This window comes from Apis florea, unplaced genomic scaffold (assembly GCF_048593485.1).
Source record: "Apis florea isolate Af1SG1 unplaced genomic scaffold, ASM4859348v1 contig_3195_pilon, whole genome shotgun sequence".
In the NCBI taxonomy this organism is placed as follows: Eukaryota; Metazoa; Arthropoda; class Insecta; order Hymenoptera; family Apidae; genus Apis; species Apis florea.
In genome coordinates, this window is record NW_028256722.1 from 624,266 (window position 1) to 646,096 (window position 21,831).

General features: G+C 19.9%; 4 protein-coding genes and 1 long non-coding RNA gene across 19 annotated transcripts; 2 read left to right on the plus strand and 3 right to left on the minus strand.

The window, feature by feature from the left end:
* Positions 1 to 773: 773 nt before the first annotated feature.
* Nhe3 (Na[+]/H[+] hydrogen exchanger 3) lies at positions 774 to 11,400 on the minus strand. 11 transcript variants are annotated; one of them, XM_086910681.1, is made up of 13 exons: positions 10,770 to 11,400; positions 9,850 to 10,079; positions 9,595 to 9,672; positions 9,440 to 9,516; positions 8,962 to 9,171; positions 8,611 to 8,861; positions 8,330 to 8,532; positions 7,978 to 8,243; positions 7,854 to 7,905; positions 6,508 to 6,564; positions 5,111 to 5,299; positions 4,952 to 5,038; positions 774 to 1,326 (listed from the first exon to the last, which is right to left on the minus strand). In XM_086910681.1, the coding sequence occupies exons 1-13, from the start codon at positions 11,011 to 11,013 to the stop codon at positions 1,237 to 1,239; spliced, it is 2,034 nt and encodes a 677-aa protein (XP_086766807.1). In that variant the 5' UTR covers positions 11,014 to 11,400; the 3' UTR covers positions 774 to 1,236. The 11 variants fall into 11 exon arrangements, with proteins under 11 accessions (XP_086766807.1, XP_086766806.1, XP_086766811.1 ...); XM_086910680.1 differs by having other exon boundaries at positions 5,111 to 5,314; XM_086910683.1 differs by lacking the exon at positions 774 to 1,326 and adding an exon at positions 1,768 to 2,212.
* Positions 11,166 to 13,764, plus strand: Mpv17 (Mitochondrial inner membrane protein MPV17). 3 transcript variants are annotated; one of them, XM_086910693.1, is made up of 5 exons: positions 11,166 to 11,454; positions 12,027 to 12,080; positions 12,164 to 12,279; positions 12,549 to 12,770; positions 13,426 to 13,764. In XM_086910693.1, exons 3-5 carry the CDS (start codon positions 12,172 to 12,174, stop codon positions 13,585 to 13,587), a joined length of 492 nt encoding a protein of 163 aa, XP_086766819.1. In that variant the 5' UTR covers positions 11,166 to 11,454; positions 12,027 to 12,080; positions 12,164 to 12,171; the 3' UTR covers positions 13,588 to 13,764. The 3 variants fall into 3 exon arrangements, with proteins under 3 accessions (XP_086766819.1, XP_086766818.1, XP_012344743.1); XM_086910692.1 differs by having other exon boundaries at positions 11,356 to 11,504; positions 11,958 to 12,080; XM_012489289.3 differs by lacking the exon at positions 11,166 to 11,454 and having other exon boundaries at positions 11,652 to 12,080.
* On the minus strand, positions 13,574 to 17,795 carry Gclc (glutamate--cysteine ligase). 2 transcript variants are annotated; one of them, XM_012489285.3, is made up of 10 exons: positions 17,641 to 17,772; positions 17,401 to 17,552; positions 16,698 to 16,807; positions 16,307 to 16,492; positions 16,005 to 16,177; positions 15,711 to 15,925; positions 15,236 to 15,604; positions 14,807 to 15,157; positions 14,537 to 14,718; positions 13,574 to 14,466 (listed from the first exon to the last, which is right to left on the minus strand). In XM_012489285.3, the coding sequence occupies exons 2-10, from the start codon at positions 17,548 to 17,550 to the stop codon at positions 14,298 to 14,300; spliced, it is 1,905 nt and encodes a 634-aa protein (XP_012344739.1). In that variant the 5' UTR covers positions 17,551 to 17,552; positions 17,641 to 17,772; the 3' UTR covers positions 13,574 to 14,297. The 2 variants fall into 2 exon arrangements, with proteins under 2 accessions (XP_012344739.1, XP_003695679.1); XM_003695631.4 differs by having other exon boundaries at positions 17,401 to 17,795.
* LOC147657292 (uncharacterized) lies at positions 17,582 to 19,506 on the plus strand. The gene is made up of 2 exons (XR_015292711.1): positions 17,582 to 17,787; positions 18,508 to 19,506. It is a non-coding gene; the product is annotated as an uncharacterized LOC147657292 (long non-coding RNA).
* Positions 18,634 to 20,983, minus strand: RpLP0 (ribosomal protein LP0). Of its 2 annotated transcripts, none has more exons than XM_086910689.1 (4): positions 20,898 to 20,983; positions 20,361 to 20,728; positions 19,125 to 19,469; positions 18,634 to 18,884 (listed from the first exon to the last, which is right to left on the minus strand). In XM_086910689.1, exons 1-4 carry the CDS (start codon positions 20,926 to 20,928, stop codon positions 18,741 to 18,743), a joined length of 888 nt encoding a protein of 295 aa, XP_086766815.1. In that variant the 5' UTR covers positions 20,929 to 20,983; the 3' UTR covers positions 18,634 to 18,740. The 2 variants fall into 2 exon arrangements, with proteins under 2 accessions (XP_086766815.1, XP_003695681.1); XM_003695633.4 differs by having other exon boundaries at positions 20,361 to 20,771.
* Positions 20,984 to 21,831: the final 848 nt, after the last annotated feature.

Genomic DNA, 21,831 nt, shown 5'->3' on the forward strand with positions numbered 1-21,831 from the left:
TATATATTTTTTTTTTGTTGAAATCAATATCATATGTTATTTAAAATATATTAAAATTTCTTATACAATCATTTTCACAAAAGAATTTTATAATTTATCTTGTAATTTTTGTAAACTTTTGGCACTGGTTATAATTTCTGTATGTAATAATTTTTTAATACACAAAATTATAAATTAAAATATATGTAAATTACATATATTTATGTGTTTTATCATAAATATCCTGTATCTTAAGTGTAAATATGATTGTATATGCCAGCAAAATCAATTTGCTGAACACAAGTTTTTTATTCAAACAATTATATTAAATATAACTTTAAATTATTACAGAATACATTCAAATATAATAATTTGAAATTATATAAAATTTATATTATTGTTAAAATCCAAATATAATTATATATATATGATATTAAGATATAATATATATGATATTAAAATCCATAAAATTTAAATATTATTTTTTTCAATGTAAGAATTAAAACCAATTATTGTCATAGTATTAATTTAAAAATTTTCTAAAACAAGTTCTATTTAATATAGTTTTAGAAATATAAATTTCTAACAAAATATAATTATATAATTATTTTTTTTCTTTTTCTTTTATTATATTTCATCATGAATTACATATTATATTTGAATGCATAATGCAAGTATAAATTGATATATTATTATTATATATTATATTAATTCAATAATGTTTAAAGATAAATTTTTTCTATAATATTTGATAATCTTTATAAAACAGGACTTTCATTGAATTACAAATTATATATATGTCAAGAGAAAAGCATAATTTATATTTATTGATTTTTATATAACTAATAATTATTTTTATTTTACATAATAAAGCTTGATTAAATTTAGTACAACCAATAAATGTAATGTGTAATACTATAATATAATATAATATATATATTTTTTATATATATATTAATTTGGAATTTATGACATTTAAAAGACAATAATATAATCATACATACATATTATAAAATGAGAGTGATATAAATTGTATTACAATAATATATTTATGTTTAATTAATTTTTATAATTTATATTAATTAAATAAGTGCATATAATAGAAAAGCTTCAAATTGTATTTATGATAGATAGATAATATTAAATGTAATAATTTTTGCACAGATTTTCTAAGCTTTACAAATAAATACATTTATTAGTTGCACATATAATATTATACATAAAAAGGTAAGTTTATTTACCAATATCAATTAGTCTCTATAAATGTTTGCCGACCAAACCTGGCAAGGCGACGCGTGTGTGCAATGGTAGTGGTCCCGGACTAACTTCTCCCATCACAGTTCCCAGCTGCCCCACAAAGTATTAAATATATGAAGAATCCATCTCTAGATTCTTACACATTATTTAGTATATTAAATACAATTATTGATTTTATGTGTGTAAAGATTCTTAGTAAAAATTATAACAAAATCAGTAATATATACAGGTTTAAATTAACATTTAAAATAGAATCTATTTTATGCAAGTACCATAATTAGAATAAATAGATTATTAAATAAGGAGAAGGATTATTATATTATATTATATATATATATATATATATATATATATATATATATATATATATATATATATATTTGCAATCTAAAATTAAAGTGATTCATTTTCATAAACTCATTATAAGTTAAAAAATATATGCAAAAAATATAAATGTAAATTAAACAAATATATTATAATTTTTTGCCTTTTCCTTATTATTTATTCTTTATACAATACTTACATTTAATCTTTTGTAGTCAATGTCTTTTATTATCCAAAATATTGAAGAAAATAAATACTACTAAAATATAATCAACATTTATAGAAACTATAGTACATTAATAATATTTGACACCAACATTGCATACGCACATATCTATATCATAATTTTCATACTAAATATTATCTGAGATGTTGATTACAATATCATATACATGTTTTATATTACTTGAAGAAATTAAAATTTATCTGTATGATAACAAAATTAGAGAATGTTAAAAATGAAACATACTGAATTAGAATTTGGATGAAGTAACATATTGATGTTAAATATTTATGGTATATTGAATAAGAAGAATATTAATTTGTATTTAAAAGAATTGCAGAAAAAATCCCAAAAATTTATACAATTTAATAAATCATATTAGATTTATTTTTTATAAACATGTTCTGTTTGAGAGCTCCTTACATGTGTCTGTGGAGAAACCAAATATAAATAAGCAATATATGCTACAATAAAATAAAAAATTGAAAAAAGTAAAAATAAGTGTACAAAAAATATTATATAATAAGAAACGTTAATTTACACAGAACAAAAATATTTTCTAGAAAAATATAAATTATATATTAACATAATTACATATTTGTTATTATCAAAATAAATTATTTGCCGATTGCACAATAATATAACATTTTTAAAAATATATGATTTGATAATACTATACCATAATTTTTTTAAATTTTCTAAATATAAAATATATAAAATTGCAAAACACTTATACATTTTATTTTCTTTTGATGATATTAACAAATTACATTAAATGAAATTAAGTAATGTGCACTATTATTAGATGCAAGTGCTATGTAGCAAAATTTACACTAACAATTAAAAATAAATATATTTAATATAATTATATAGTGAAAAATATTCATATACAATGTATAGAAAGCAGATATAAAAGATTATTTTTTTTGCAGAAATTATTTGTTACTAATAGCATAAGTAGTGTGCAAGCGGCAATTTTTAAATGGCATTTTTGACATGAAAAATTGATGTCTGAAAAGTAATTTGGTTTCTCAGATTACATGCAATAACATTCATTAAAAGATAAATGAAAAGAAGATCCTTCTCCAATATAACAATGAATAAATAAAATATAATTAATATAAAAAAAAAATTACAGAAATTATACTGCATAATATTTATCAGAAATCTTTTAATATTAATAATGTTGTTGAGATAAAATGAGATTTAAAAAGATTCAAAAATTTAAGAACAATTAATTAAACACTGAAAATTATGTTTAATGTTCAATTCAAAACAATATATTTAAAAATGATAATAATTTTATATAAATCTTTATATAGATCAAAATTCTATTAAAGTTTTTATTATTGTTATAATTATTTTTTTTATATTATATTAATACTTTCAAAAAAATCACAATATGTACATTTTCAAAACCCGCTATTATGTACTACATGTCTTTTGATTTTCATAATTTATATTTATATTAAAATATATTTATATTGCACTATAATATTAAGAAGACAAGAAATAAAGCACAGATAATATTATATCTAATATTTATAAAAGAAAAAAATATATTTAAAATAAATAATTTAAAATTAACACAAATATAGAAACTATAAATATGAAAATTCATTTTCAAATAATAAATAATTATTAAAAAATAAACACTGTACATCAAATTTTTTAAATGAAAAAATAAATTTTTTTTAAAATTGTAAAAAATTGAGAAATATTTACTATTAACTTGTTTACTATTGATATAAAGAAATTATAACTATTATTAAAAAATTTTATATACAAAATATATAATTATTTTTAATATTTAATCCTACTCCTAAATATAATATATAAAGCATTTAAAAATAATCTTCTCAAAATATTATTTTCAATGGCTTCTGTCTCGTTACAATGTTCTTAACGGAATAAATCCTTCCATTCCAATGATTCTTAGGTCCTCATCATCATCATCATTTCTTTTTCTCTAAAAAAATTGGTAAGAGCGCGATCAAATGTAGACTAAAAAAATTACTCTAAATTATAAAAAAGAAAAAAAAAATATATATATATATTTACTCAATTATATATATATATATATTTCATTAAAAGAAAAAACAAATTTTTAACACTTACATTAATTTAACAAAAATATATATATCATAAATATTTAGAAATTTTTTAATATTAGACATTAAACATAATTTTCGAATAAAAAAAATTATTTAAAAAAGAAATAAAATAATCTTTTTAATATTTAATCTGTTATGTGGATAAGGAATATTAAATTATAATATTAGGGCACATTTTGATTTCAAATAAATCTTTGAAATAAACTCATTAATTCTTCACAAATTTCTTACAAGTAATTAATGACTAGAATACATTTACTGCATCTGTAAAATAATTTTAGTAAGATAATACATATAGATTCATGCTTATAATAAAATTTCAATTTTAATATATTTTATGATTGATTTCTTGTCATTGTAAAAATTATTAGTATTGTTAATAACCCATAAACCTAAATATGACAATGATACACAATATTTTTTTTATATTAAGATTACAATTGAGTAAATATACTTATATAGTACTATATATAAATAATTTCAATAAATAAATTTAAATATTATTTAATATTATATTATTTAATAATTCAAATGTGTATCATTGCACATCTATAATGAAAAAAAATAAGTATTTCATGCATATTCTATACATTTTATATGAAAGATTTTGATATAAGCAATTCTTATTATATATAAGAAAATATAATTAATATAAGTATAATTTATAAAATTACTAATAATAAAATTTTAAGATATTAAATAGGAATATATATTACATTTAATACTAAAAATATAATTCATATAATTTTCATATAAAATGGAAAGGCTATGTTGTACAAGTGTTTTTAAGTAATGATATAACTTGAAACAATATTTAAAATATAATTACATGAAAATTAGATATAAATGATAAACTCATTTATACCATAATGTAAGAATTATTTTCACACATAATTTTTATACAAGATTTCAATATTTTAAATCAAATCCAGTACTTCTACCTTCTGTGTAAATTAAGAATTACATAAGGTTCATCTGGATTAGTTGCATCTGTGCTGTTAGGCTGATAGCACGGATTAATAGTGTAATTGAGATTAGGTTGATGAAAACTCACCGGTTGGACACTAGTCCTTCGTCGCTCCAGTTCACGATCTTCAAGACAAAAATCTGAATCTGAATCTGCTTTTCTAACAGCTTCATCCTAAAATAAAATCTTGAAATAAAATATCTAACAATTCTATAGTAAAAAAATTTCTAAAATTATATGTTATACCTGTGTCATTTGTTGCGTTGTTGTAAGAATTCTGGCTAAAGGTGTACAACAAACTGGCAATGTTTCCAGTAATGTAGGTCTGGAGTGAGTTAAAAGTGGTTTCATGTAGCGTGTGTCAAAATCACCCCAGATTCTGGCAAGTAATGCTTTTTCATTAGGTTTTATGCCACTGCTTGGTAATGATCCATCCTGCATAGAATTATACTGTGAAATGTGAAGAATATTTTAATCATCCATCCTGTATGATAATGATATTTTTTCAAACTTAATTAAAAATTAAGTTAAAAATTACATTCATGAAAAATATTTAAATAAAATAAAAGTAATTTACTAATTCAATTACTAAATAAGTTTGAAATATATAAAAATGATTAAATAACATATATAATTCATAATTATATAATTTTTAATATAATTAATATATAATTTTAAATATTGAAGATTTTTGATAGTATTTATAAATTTTTTTATAGTATTAAAAAACATGCTTGATTGTTCATTTTATATTTATATATCTTGTTAATGTTTATTTATATCTTGTTAATGAATATAAATAGATATAAACATATACACTACTAATCATCAACATACAGAATGGATAACAAAAATAATACAAAAAGAAATATTTAAGCTCATGCAATTAGTAAATCAAACATTTTAATGAAATTGAAATTATAATTTTTATATATAAAAAGCCAAACATATTATAGCAATTATATTATAATTAATTTTCTTATATAAAAATAAGTTAAATTTTTAATTTTTTTTAAATATAAACATAAGCATATATAAATTTATTAATAATATTATTTATAATATATGGATCTAATAATTAAACATAATATGAAATGAAGTTTCTTTTTATTTTTAAAATAAAATAATAATTTCTATATTTTATGAAACTAAATTCTACTTTCAAAAAAAGAATCAATATATGCAGATATTAATGTATTTATAATATGATTTGATATTATTAAAATAATAATATCTGATTTATTTCATATTATATTTATCATATTTATTTTATTACACATTATCTTATTACTTTTATCTTATTATTTAATGAATAATGAATATTTTAATAATATTCATTTAACAAAATATAGTAGTCATTGCAAATATTTTAATAAGATAATTTTTATTAAATCCCTATTTCAAAATATCATTAATTCTCTATTAATGACAGATAGTGACAGAAAGCAACTCATATATAATACTACTTATGCATAAAACTAATTATTTATTGTTACAAAGATAATATTATAAGAAAATATTAAATGCTACAAAAAATTAGGATCAAATTAATTTCAATTTAATAAACATAGGAATTCATTAAATGCATGAATTATTTGTAATTACATAAATAACATAACTCAATTTTTAATGAAAAAACATACCGGCGGACTTCTCTCCCTACGTATGTCCAGATCTCCAAAGCCACCTTCGCCACCAGACTATTAACATTAGTATGTTAAATTCCAATATTTTTTTTATATTAATTATTAAGCGCAATTATTTAGATTAATTAAGCCTTTTTATCAATTTTATTACATGTAATTAGACATGCTTTTATAAAATTTTATAAAATGTTAAATTCTAGTGCAAGCTACATATGTTTTTAATAATCTTTGTGCAGAAATACTATGTTATTTAAATGGAATTTAAAAAACAAACATTTGTAAATATAATCTTTTTGTATATTTATTAAGAAATAAATAAAATTTTTAGAAATTATGATAAGAGTGTATGATATTAAAAGTGCATATACCAGTAATTTGAGGATGAAGGATAATAATATAAAAAGCATTCATGCACAAATATATTTGCATTTAAATTTTTCTAGAGAAATACTATTTTGTTGAACAATTTAGATTATATCTATTAAACAATTATTATAAGTATATTTATTATAAATATATCATTAAATGATTATATGTTGTATTATACATAGATGGTTTAAAAAGATCAATAATTAATAAAATGTCTATTATTTCTATTAAATGTAGAATTTTTATTTACATTTTACTAAATGTTCTTTAATTTATTTAAATATATTTATTTAAATATATTAAAATTTGAATATATTCAAATCTTAATCTTAAAATATTAAAATTTTTTCATAGCTAAATAAATAATTAAAATTTAAATTTTTAATTTTAAAGATTGACATAATCAATCAGTTTATGGTTTAAATTGTTATATATATAATTCCTAAAGAGATGCTTTCTGATAACAATAATATCTAATAAAATCTAAAAGATAATTTTAAAAGATAATCAAATTTAAAATAATCTTATTAAAATTTTGCTTCTGACGACTTTTGATGTTTGATTTTATATTTTCTTATATAACAAATTAATAAAAATTTATTTATACTTTATATATATATATATATATATATATATATATATATATATACATATTAAGAAATTGGATATTTTTGTAACTTATTCTTATAATATATGTACATAAATTTATTATTTATAAAAAATAAATTTACTTTAAAAAATATAAAAATTATAAAAATAACAAAAAATTGCATTCTATTAAAGTAAATATTAATAATATAAAATATAAATTATATTATAGTAAATATTACTATATTTTTTATATCAAAAGTAATAATAATAGAAATCTTATTCTTCACTAAATATGTTAGTGCAAATGAAATTTTGTATTATTTATACTTTTGTGAAATGAAAAAATCAATAATAATAATTAAAAATAAAAATATAATACTTACACTGCGCATTCCATTATGTGACAATCCTTCTATTTCTTCATCTACTCCAACTCTAAAAAAAATGATTTGTTTCAATAAAATAAAAAAGCTTATGATTATAGTAACAGAAATCTTTTATACTTACGGTATATTAAACCAGCTCAAAAATTGGGTTGTTGCACCACCTTGAAAAATAACTGTTAGAATTACAATTAAACTCGTTGTTGTTAACATTGCTTGTCGAGCATCAGATACAGTATTTCTAATCGCTAGAGCGAAACTCATAGCTCCGCGTAAACCAGCAAAAAATAACATATGTTGATAATTTAACGATATTTTTGGTTTTCGTGCCAAATTTAATATAAAAGATAATGGATATACATTAGCTGCGCGACCTAATAATGCACATAACTATAATAAAGTAATTAAGGATCATAAAGAGTATTTATATATTATGAAATATTAACTTAAAATTAATATTTACAAAATAAGGATACGAATCCTGCAAAAATAAATCCTGGATCAAAATGATGTTTTGGGAAAGTGAACATTGAAACACCAATATAACTAAATATAAAGTTTTCTGCTAAAAAATTTAAAAGTTCAAATAATTGTTTTGTCCGTTGACGCGAATCTGGACTTAAATTATTATATGTATAATGTGCTTGACAAATACCACAAAATAAGACTGCAACTACACCTGTATACAAATAATTACATATAAAAATTTAGTACTAAAAATGATAAGTTTAATGCACATAAAATTATAAAACATTACCTGTAAGATCAGATGCTTCAGCAATTAAGAAAGTACTATAAGACATTAAAACAAATAATGCTGATTCCAAAAGAGGAAAATCTCGGACTCTAGTAAATTTAGTTAACAAAGCAGTAATACAACCCATAGTAGCACCAATAAATAAAGATAAACTAAATATTCCAACAAAATCACCAAATGCTTGGAAAAATGCTACAGTTTCAAATCCACCTGAACCTGATTGGTAACGTTCTCCATAATTTTGTATGGAACTGAAATATATATATATAAATAATATATATAAATATATAATTTATATGTATATTTGATCAAAACTTTTTGCAGATATTTTTAATATTCTTATATACATACCCACTAAGTACAATTGCAACTGCATCATTTAATACACTTTCTCCAAATACTAAAGCATATAAATTTACATCTACATGTAAATCATTAAAAATCGAAATTATTGTCAATGGATCTGTGGGAGATATTAATGCACCAAAATATAAAGTATCCAAAAATGTAAATGAAGCAGAGAGATGTGGTATTAATTGTACAAAAGCATACATCAAAGCTCTGAAAAAAAAAAGAATAATATATACATAAGAAATGTATGATTAAAAAAATATAACATTATATTAAAAAGAAATTTTTTCTTTATCTATAGTTAATGAACAAAACAACAGATATATTCAATCTAAATGACCTATGAACGTAAAATTAATCATAAGAAATGTTTCATATAAAAACTTCAAAAGATGTAAATAAACTTGTTATTATGACAAGAAAATATATATCTATTTATTAATTATATATATATTTCTCATTATAATGAAAAACATACCCAATAACAAAAGCTGATATAGATGTCCCAATTAAAGCATACATAAGAATTGCTCCTAAATTTCTAAAGAAATATTTCTGAAATAAAATATAAAATTAATAATATTAAATAATAATGATAAATATAAATATAAATAATTAAAATTTGCTACTTACACGTTTCAAACTATACCCAGCATGAAAAATGATTGGTGGCAAAATAATGTTAAAAAATATTTCAGAATCAAAGGTGGCCTATTAAATTATAATTATAATATTAATTATTTTTTTCTAGTATTCAATTTAATTATAATTTAATGAAATACATAATTTATATAATAATATAATATATAATAAATACAATATTTAATTCTTTAATAGTTCTAATATATTATTAAAAAATAGATTATAAATAATTGAATTAAATAATACCTTCAAATCTATTTCATTATCTTGTTTATAAATCTCTCCTCTGAATAAATAGGCAAATGTCTTATTTTTAATAATATTACCACCTCCTTTATCTTCTGGAAAACGTAACCATAATGTATCAGGAGGAACTGATTGGTTATATTTACTGCTGTTGTCTGGTACAACAGGCATATGAAGAATAGTACTACTTGTTGTAAATCCATAACGTATTATTGCTCCTATAATTAATCCTAAAAAGATATGTATATGACATAACAAATACACATGTATATATAATAATAAATTCATAATAAATTAATATTATTTTAAAATATTTAATATATATAACTTTCATGAAATTATTATAATTAAAACTTAATTATTAATAATTGGTAATCAATATTTCAAATAATAAAAAATTATTCTTTTTTTAAACTACTAAATCTTTATTTTTTATATAAAAAAAGTTATTTACACATAAAAAGATTATATATCAATTTTATAATGTAAAAATATCTTTGTTAATAAAAAAAAATCAAATAAATATTAATATAGAAAATTGATAATAAATATTTAATAATTATTACTTATCATTTATTCTTTTTAATAATTTTTAATAATCAATTTAGAATTATATGCAATGAATTTAATTATAATTAAGTAAATATATATTTCTGATATATAAGTATAAATAAGTCAATTTATTTGAAAATATTTTTATGTAATATGTATAACAAAAATATTTAATATTATTTGTAACTATATATTATATATATATTTATAGAAGAATATAAATCTAAAATAAAAAAGTATATACTATACATAATAAAAAAATGCATAAAAAAATGTTAAATAAATTTAAATAAAAATTAAAATTAAAATTTACATAATTTGTATTATAATTACGATTGTAAACAGTAGCAGTATAGCAGACGACTTACCATAAATGACAGCTAGACCAGTTTCATGGAGGAACCTAAGGCGACGATGTTTAAATGTCCATATTGTTAAAACAGTTAATATCAATAAAAATGTGTATAATAAAAGATTTAAACTATCAAGTCTATGCAATAGCTGTGCTTTTGCATCTAATTCAATATCTGTCGCGGCTCCATTACACGATTTTAATAAGAAAATACACAAAATAACGAAGAGGATAATTTGTGCATCACCCCTTACTGCCATCTTTACTTTACAACCATTTCTTAATCAGACTGTCAATTTAACAGTATAGCCAACTGTATTGATATAAAGTTTATTTAACAACTATATAATAAAATCTACTTATAAATCATAGTAGAATATTATAGAATTTGGTAACACTGTCAAATTTATTCGAAGCGGGAATTCTATTTCAATATTAAAATAAATGAGAAATCTAATAACATTTTAACAATATAACATTTTTCTAAAATTATAAATATATATAATCATATTATCTATAGAAATATAAAAAATAAATACTGATTACGTATACTGCATTGAATAATAAAAAAATTATTTTATATCTTGTATGTTCAATTCGCCATGACAACATACATATTTAAAAATAAACATTGATAACATAAAATTGAAAAACAATATAAATCTCACGCTATTTTTAGTAATTTGATTAATTACATCGAGGTGAGAATTCTGATATTGTTAGTCCGAATTTATTTTCATCATGGCCTCAGGTAGGCTATATATAAAGCTTTCAAGAATATAAATCAATGTTTTCATAAAATATTTCATAATATTTAAAATAAATTTACTGATATATGAAGACATTATTTTTTTAATAATTTTCTAACAAGTAACATTATATTAAATAGATATGAGATATATATGTGTGTATATATATGTATAATAATATACTTAATAATTATTTCATAAATTAAAATTCATTACAAATCTAATAATCTACATGTTTTATATTGCTAAATATTATCACATTTGATATTATCAAATATCTTGACATAATTTAAATATATTTAATATATTATATTTAAATATATTAAAATACATTTATTGTTAATATAAAAAATCTAAGAAATGACATAAATATGTATGTAAAGTTTATATACATAATATTAAATTAAATAAAGATAGAATTAATAAATTAAAATACATGTTAATTTATTAAATAGTCATTAAAATTGTGATAATTTATAAATGAAATAATAATGGCATTATCTATATGTGGGGTATTATCAAAGTATGTCGAAGAGTAGTAACAAGATACCCAATAATTGTTCAAGCAACACAAGCAGGTAAAAACTATCCTGCATTTCTAAAATATTAAAAATTATTTTATCATTGAACATATTAATTATTCATGGTATCAAATTAACAGGTATATTAATGGCATTGGGAGATCAAATTGCACAAAATTTTATTGAACGAAAAAAATTTAAGGAATTAGATTTTCTAAGAACAGCTCAATTTGGAAGTATAGGATTTTTTATTACTGTAAGTCAATTTGATTCAAAAATGCTTAAAAGCACTTAACATTTAATTATAATATTTATAATATTAATTTATTAATATATTTAATTAATAGTATACTTATTTATTAAAATTTAATAATAATTAAATAATTTAATAATTAAATATGATTAAATTCTTTATAGCGTAATTAAATAAATAATAAAGTAATTAATTAATTATATAAATTATATAAAAAATAAATAAATTATGTAACATTTTATAAAATAAATTTCATTTAATGGATATGACAGGGACCTGTAACAAGAACCTGGTATGGAATATTAGATAAATATATTGGCTCAAAGACTGGACTTGCAGTATTAAAGAAAGTAGCTTGTGATCAATTAATTTTTGCACCTGCAGGTTTAGGAATTGTGCTAACAACTGTTGGTCTTTTACAAGGAAAAGATTTTGAACAAATAAAAACGAAATTATCTAATGAATATCTAGATATTTTACTCAATAATTATAAAGTAATATAATAATTTTACAATAAATTCTAAAATTATATATAAAATGTTAATATATTAATGTGACATTTTTTGAAGAGTCAATTTTAAAGGTCAGAACAAATAAAAAATTAATATATAAAAATATCAATTCAGATTTAATAAATAAATTAATAACTTATAAGCAATTTATATTTACATTTAAATGAAATGAAACAAAGATAGAGAGAAATAGCTTTTTTTATTAGTCTGCTGTTTCATTCTGTTTCTGTCTCGCTTCACTTAATGCAAACTTAAATGCTTGTAATTTAACATTTTAATTATATCAATATTGCATCAATGTAATATTTATTTTGAAAATATTAATCAATTCAATATTACTTCAATTTTAGATTAATATTTAAAATTTTTATAAAAATTAATTGAATATAATTTTTTTTATTATGTTTTCTAAAAATAAATATATTTTCAGTAAAGATTAATAATAAGATTTTTAACAATTTTTATATTACTTATAAAATAGATTTATATTAGGCAACTTTTAAGTCAAATTGCTCAATTCCAGTTATTTATTTTATCCAATTAAAATTTAATTTATATGAAAGATGTTCCACGAATATATTAACACCCTGTACATTTAATAAATTCTGTAAAAAATGTATGATTCTTTTTTTTTCAGATTTGGCCTATAATACAACTAATTAACTTTTATTTTATACCTTTACAATATCAAGTTCTATTAGTACAATCAGTAGCTATCTTATGGAATACTTATGTATCATATAAGACATTCACTTTAGGAGAACAACAAAAAAAACAAATAGATATATATATAAAATAAGTAAAAATTTATAAACATATATTTTTTTTTTAAATACAGATGTTAACACTATTAAATTTAAATATTGTTCACAATAACATAATAAAAAGTTAAACTTTTGAATAACATTTATAATATTTATCATTAAAAATAAACAATATAGTATTTTATCATAAAACAACGATAGCATTGTAAATAATCACAAAAGCATTTTGTTATAAGTTATTAAAAAAATGTGTTCATAATTACAATGAAGTATTTGATCTCAAAATAACTATATATATATACAACTACATATATATATATATATATATATATATAGTTTGTATATTTTCTGAATTGATATATATTTTTAGTAATTATTATTTATATTTAATTATATAAACATTATAATTTATATTTATATCATAATAATTCCTTCTATAAAAAAACTGGTATTTTTTACAAATGTATATATTTCTTTATGTATTAAGAATAACATTATTTTATGGAATGTTATTGTTTTTAAAAATCATTAAATCATTATATGTAAATATATATTATTTTAAGTACGTACAAGAACATTTGAAGTGTAGTAAAATAAACGAAAATTAAATTTAAAATAATTGTAGTCTATTTAAGTCATCATATATCTATTTATATATATGTGTATATATATATATATAATATATATATATACACACACACATATATTTAAGTATATTTAAACCATTACCATTAACAACAATAATTCACATTGGAACTTTTTCTGCTTTTGCAACTGCTGCAGGTATAGTTTCATTAGTTTTAGATGATATACACGTCCCGAGTAATTCTGGACATGATATTTCATTAGATACTATTTTTTGTATTTTTTTTAATAAGTCATAGTTGATACGTTGTGTTATTACGGAATCGTATCTATATTAATGCAATATAAGATTAAAAATACAATAAAAATTTCTATATTTAGAAATACAAAAATACGTACTTATATTCTGGATGCGAAAGGACTTCCTTCCTTAACCATGCAGCAGTTGTTAATAACTCTCCAGAAGATCTTTTTTGTATTAATTTCATATATGCTTGTACAGTACAATGCGTATCAGCATCTACATCCATACTGGCTAAATATGAATTTACTAAAGGTATTAAACCAGGAAAAACACCATCCTGTTATAAAATATTATTATAGAGCATTTTTAACTTTTGTTAATATTATTTGAAAAAAATGAAAAAATTAATGAAAAAATGTTAATACCTTCCCATTGATAATTTCATTAATAGTAAATTCTGTATATTCTGTTTGTCCATCATCTTGTTTTTTTATATCTGATGTAATATCTTTTCGAAACCAAAATTTTTCTGCTGTAACAGCATTTCTCTTTTGTGCTCGAGCCATATTTTTATCAACTTTACTAATTGGTATGAGCAGATTTAATTTATAACTTAAAATAACTCTTGTAAGAAGAACAATAAAACAAACTATTGCAGCATTTTCAAAATCTGTAATTTGAACTTCGCATGGACGAAATTCAACACGCCATCCTATAGATGAATTTGGTGGTGGTGGTTTAAATCGCATTGTTTGCCAATTGGTTGATTGTATATTCTGAAATTTTATAAATAGTAGTTGTAATCAAATAAAATTAAATTTTTATTATTAAAATTAATTAATAATAATAATTACTTCAAAATGATCAGTATCCTCCAAATCATTTTGATGCACTTTTTCAGAAAATAAAGATACGGTATCTCTGATGAATAAATGAGCGATATGTTGCGCAAGTAATTTATCAATTCCATTATCTAAAAGTTGTTTATATACTTCATCGTCATAAATTAAGGGAACATCGTTATATTTTTCTCCTTGTACACTAAGATATGAATCAATGGAATCATATCTAGATTTATTAATTCTAAATTTGTTTTCTTTTAAAGGTTTTAGTCCACGTTCTTCTTGTGTTCTGCAGTCTACAGAGCAAGATATCACATTCCATCGACAATCAACATCGCTTATATATCCTCGATAAAATGGACTAGCAGCAGTTACAGCCAACTGTCGAATTTTAAACAAATGTTCTGTAACGTATGTGCGAAAGAATATGCTAACTTCATGTCTTCAGAATTTATGAAAACATAATTATTATTTACATATTACTGACCATTATTGGACATAAAGGTGTTAATTGATCATATAAAGTTCTTGCTTCTTCTATATTGCAAGCCTGGAAAGTAAGTTGTAAACAACAACATCCCATTCCAAAACCCATAGCATCCATATAAATATGATCTTCTTTAGCTGCACAATTAGATTCATCTTCAATTAAAGAACCAAGATCTTCTTTAAATGGATTTGGAACATTTTTATCTTTATAAACTGCAAAAAAATACTATTTGTTAAATTATTTTATTTATAAAAAAAACATATATATATATATTATACAATAAATACATACTAGGAATGTTTATAGCTACTTTTTCTCCGCGTCGTTTCCTTATATTTCTTGTCAAAGTTTTAAATCGTGGATGACCAGGATATATAGCTTCATCCGGAAAAAACAAACTTTTTGATGATCCTGAATTTGGAGTTGGATGTGTAGGAGGATCTGTGAAATCATATGCTCCTGTTCTGTAAGAGAATATATAAATTAATAATTCTTTTTATCAAGTATAATAAATTATGATAGAGTATTTAATATTAGTATATAATAATAATATAGAAATATTTAATATTAAAAATATCAAAAAGTTTACATACCTAGGAAAGTTAGTTAAAGACATTAAAACTTCATTAGGTCCCAGTAATTTTGAAGCTTCTTGTCTTCTATATTTCATGTTGGCTTCAACAATATTAAAATGAACTAATAAACCACCATATGGTTTCCCTGGTGTTCCTTCTAGCATATAAGCACCATATTCAGGTCTCCATAATGATTTAATATTACTATGAAATAAATAAATATTATTTTTTATTATTTTATAATTATTAAAATTATATAATCATTATATAATTATACATATATAATATTATATTAAATAATAAAATATTATTATATAAAGAATCAATAAAATATATATTTAATGTACAATATTTATAAATAATATAAATTTAAACTCTTGTTTAAAAGAAAAAAACATGAAATACTTACACTGGATCATTATATTCTTTTTCGTTCAAAGTTTTTAATATTTCTGCAGCTCTTAAACTAAGCTTTGCAATTTTTGCTTCATCATCAAATTTAATAAGCATGTATTCAACCTATTTAAAAGATTTTCTTTATTATAAATGTTAAAATTTTCTAAATATTAAAATTACAATAGTAAATAAGAAAATATATTGATTTTGTTTTATCTGAATGATATTAATAAATTACATAGTTGCAGCAAAAAATATTAACTCAGATCTAATTGAAAAAAAGTCAAGATCACATCTTGTAATAGTTTAATAATTAGAATTGATTGCATCATTTATTTATTGTTTCTTTTCAATTATTAATATTTCAGTTATAATATATAATATAAAAATCCAAGTAAAATCCAAATAAAAATAATATAAATAACAAATAAAATAAAATTTAAATTTAATTTTTGAAAATTATAATTGAATTTAGAATATTAATAATTAATGTTATTATGTTAAATTAAAAATAAAAATTTATCCATAAAATTAGTTTTTTTTCTTTAAATTAATATATATTAAAAATTAATACTGCATAATATTTTAAATTTAAATTATTCTTTAAATTATGAAAATAATATAGAAAAAAATAATATATATTAATTAATATATGAAATTACGATTTATGTTTACAAATCTCAAATAAAATATAGAAGTTACAAAATAAATATTACCTCATCGCCCCATTTGAGTATATCACCTTGTCGATCTCTAAGTCTTTTGTATAAATTAATAAACTGAATAATCCCATGTTTTCGAACATGATCAGCAAGATTTTTTGTTTCTTCCCAGGTTAAAGGACTTCCTTCGGATAATAATCCCATATCTATACAGGTTAATTAATATTAATTTTTTTTCAAAATTTGACACTCAAAACAAAATTTCGCGGAAGATCGATTCAAACCGATTTGTACCGAGATATACCGAGATATAATTTTACTTCACACTCAGAAAACCATGAAAATTCGATAAGATAAGTATAACACTATTGATGCTTTGTAGATTAACTACAGTATTTTACGAATGTCCCGTCACTTCAATGATATATACTTAACTACAAGGTAATCATGCTCTCCTACCAGAACGTTGTAACTAGAAATACTTGGAAATATCAGTTTAATATTATTTTATTTCTGATTTGATAAAAATAATCGTATAATTTTTTTATATAATCTTAGATTATCTTATCTTTTATTAATTGATTAATATCATTATAAACATTTTGCTGGTCAGTTCAGATGATTCATATATATAATTAAAAAGATTAACCCTTAAAATATAGAACAAATTTAATAGCCAAGTAATATAAGAACTTGTTGTTAAATTTATTTATGATTTATGGTTATTTATGTATATTATAAATAATAAAAAATAGGATAATAAATTTATAAATTATAAATATTTTAAATAATTTATAATAATTAAAATAATTGTTTAGTATTATGCAATAAATAAAATGAATTTAATTTGAAAAAAAATTTTTTTTTAAAAGTATTATCATATTATATAATACTATATATTACATTTGAAATTCGTCATAAAAGTACAATTTATTTCAGATCTATATGTACAATAATTACTATATAATATTTACAATATAATTATTGCGTACATACTATAAATTCTTTTTAAATAGATATTTAATAATGTATTTAAAATTATTTATTATAAAAATATTATAACTATTTATTAATTATTTCTATAAATGAAATATATATTACACTTTTTAGCATAATAAAATAAATTTCGATATACATTTCAACAATTTTTAATTTTTTTAGATTAATAATAATTAATATCAAGTATTGATTTGATAATATAATATTTATTTTTATCGATAAATAAAAATAAATACACAGAATTATATATAAAAAGTCAAATAAAAGGAATGATAAAATGGACCAATATATATTATAAATCATGTTTTATTACAATATTTTATATTTTAAAAATTTAAATAATTATGAATTTAGCCATATCATAAAACATATACATATGTATGTATATTTATATTTTAATCAAATAAACCGAATCCCATATCTTCATCTTCTGATTCAGATTCTTCTTTCTTTTCTTCTTTCTTTTCTGCAGCAGGTGTTTCTGTAGAAGACACAACTGGTGCAGCAACAGAAACAGTAGCTGCAAATTTACTTGGATCCTAGAAAAATATCATATTAATATTAAATTTCAAATTATTTTATATGATTAAACTATATATCTTTTTTTTTTATCAGACTGCGCTTTACGCATTTTTCAACAAAAATCTTACAGTGCCAGTGGGTTCCGCTATTTCTAGCTCTGACACTAATTATATAAGATTGTTAGATAGAGCATTCATCATATTAATGTTTATAAAAGTTTGTACATACATTAAATGACTAAAAAAAATATTACATACTTTAATATATTCTTTAATTGTAGTTGCTTCTGGGAATTCAATATCAGTAACAGCAGCTATTGCCAATAAATTCTTGAATCCATTTGCAATACTGTGAGGTGCACTAGCTATTGTTGGATAACCAATAGCTAAGCAAACTGCAGCTAAATTTGCTACTCCAGCCATAAATTTTTCACATAAATCTTCTGGTTTAATATCCAAAATTTCAGGTGCAAAAATAGTACCAGAATCATAAACTTGTTCAACAAGTAAACCATATGAAAATGGAGAAATATTCAACATGTTTAAAAGAGTAGCTTCAGATGCACCTACTTTATCACCTGGTTTTAAAATATGTACATCGTTCTAAAATATAATAAAATAAATTTTTTTTACATAAAAATATATTAATTTATATACTTATATTAAAAATACTTAAATATAAAAAATATAAAATATAAAGTCGAGTCTCAGTAAGATTATAATTTTGTTCTTTTTTAATTTATTAAAGAAATTTCTTATCAAAATATAAACTTTATGAGTCAAATTATTTAATATATGTTGAGAAACATTTTATTTTTATAATTCGATTTTAAAATTTCAAATTTTTATTATTATTATTCTAAAACTTCATTCTATAATTATAAATATATATTCTATAACTATAAATAGTTATTAAAGACATGCGGAAACCTGAAAATCAACCGGATTTGAATTCATTTCATGATCGAATTATGAAAACATCTCGTAATTCGAAATTATCAAAATTTCTGATTTCAAAACTATTCTTTTAATTTTGTGAGCAAGTGTATTACTAAAACAATTCAATTCCTCAACATTCTGATATTTTTAATGATAATAAAATTATGAGATACTTTCGGAATTCGATTAATTCCGAACATCGAATAAGTTAAAAAACTTTTAGATTCTCACACCTCTCATAATTATATATTATAACCTATTATTATTAACCATTCTATTAAATTACTATTCTTTTTTTTTCAATAACAATATGACAATTGTTTCAATTATACAGAAATAAAATATATTTGTGAATTTTTCTTTCCTTTAACTCTTGTAAATAGAAAAATATTAAAACTTATGCAATATTAAAAATTATGCATCTCTGTTTTTATTTATTAGATTTTTCTTATTAAAAAAATTGTTTTAATATCTATATTATAATTCGAAGATTTTGACTGTATTTTTTTTGAGATTCGACTGTAATTAAATATAAAAATTCAATCATATGCTTACAATAATTTCAATAGTACCCTTAGAAATTTTAGTTGGAATACTCAAAGCTTGAAAGAATGAGGTTTTTTCAGGACCAAGACCAGTATTTTGAGCAGGAATAATTACGCTCAATGGTGCAATGGCACCTGCTCTAGCTGGTGCTCTGACTTTATTTTCTAAGAGTTTGTCTCTCACTTCAATTAAATCTCCACGGGTAAAAACAAAACCAACATTTCCACGAATATGTGGAAGAAGTTTCTCAAGTGCTGCATTACGCTCAATATGACCACGAATTGCTTTTCTCATCATAGTATTTTTTCCCATTAATACCACTGCATTTCCACGAAGAGACATACGGATTTGTTGCATTTGTTTAGAACCAACATTGTCTGCACCCACAATGAAACATTTAGGATAATCATCCAATAGTTGCTATATAAAAAATATATGTAATATAAATATAAATATATAATGAATTATAAATATTTCAATTAAAATATCTATCTATATTAAATATTAGTAATATTATTATATTAAAGTAATATTAAAAATACTTACGACAAGTTTTGTAAAATAATTGGATTTCCATGTTGCCTTGTCCTCCCTACCCATCTTAATGTGTATAGGGATATTTTATTAATTTAAGGACTGAAAATAATTTATTAAAATATAATTCATCATTATTATTATTATTATAAGATTCTTAATAAAAATTAAAATTAGATAATACATATACTTTACAATCTTTTGATCTGCAGAGATTGGTTCTGCTTTTGTCCGATTTTCAATTTATCAGACATTTTATTTCAATATTACTCAATTTTAAAATTTTATTACAATTATTAATATATATATATTTATATTTGAAATTATGTAAAAATACAAATATTACTTAGAAAAATTATGTACATACGTACAATGTTAATTTCATATTTGAATTGATTTATGTGATAATATACGATTATTTTATTATTATATATGATATTTAAAAATATATAAATTAATTTAAATTTATTCAAATTCAAATTAATATTTATTAATACTATATTCAAACTTATAAATTATAAATATAAAAATAATTGCAAGTTAAAAAATTGATTATAACCATGTGATTATAAAAATTTGATTATAACCATATTTATTTTCTCTTAAATATATCATTTATATTTTATTAATATGAAGTAATGCAAATAATATTATTATGAAATTATTTTTATATAAGAAATAAATAATCTATTATTTTATTATATAAAAAATAAAGAAAAATTCTTTTACCTTGGCAAAGATTACACGGGTGCAATCTAGAAGAAAGAGGAAGTTCTTCCTTCTCCATGACAAAGATTTACCGGATATGTTTTAAGAAAATTATGCCTTACCGCGAAAATTTAAAAATATATACTACAATGAATTAAAATTTAATATTTAACATAAATGATAAAGATATATATATATATATTTTAATATATTATTTATATATATATAATATTTATAT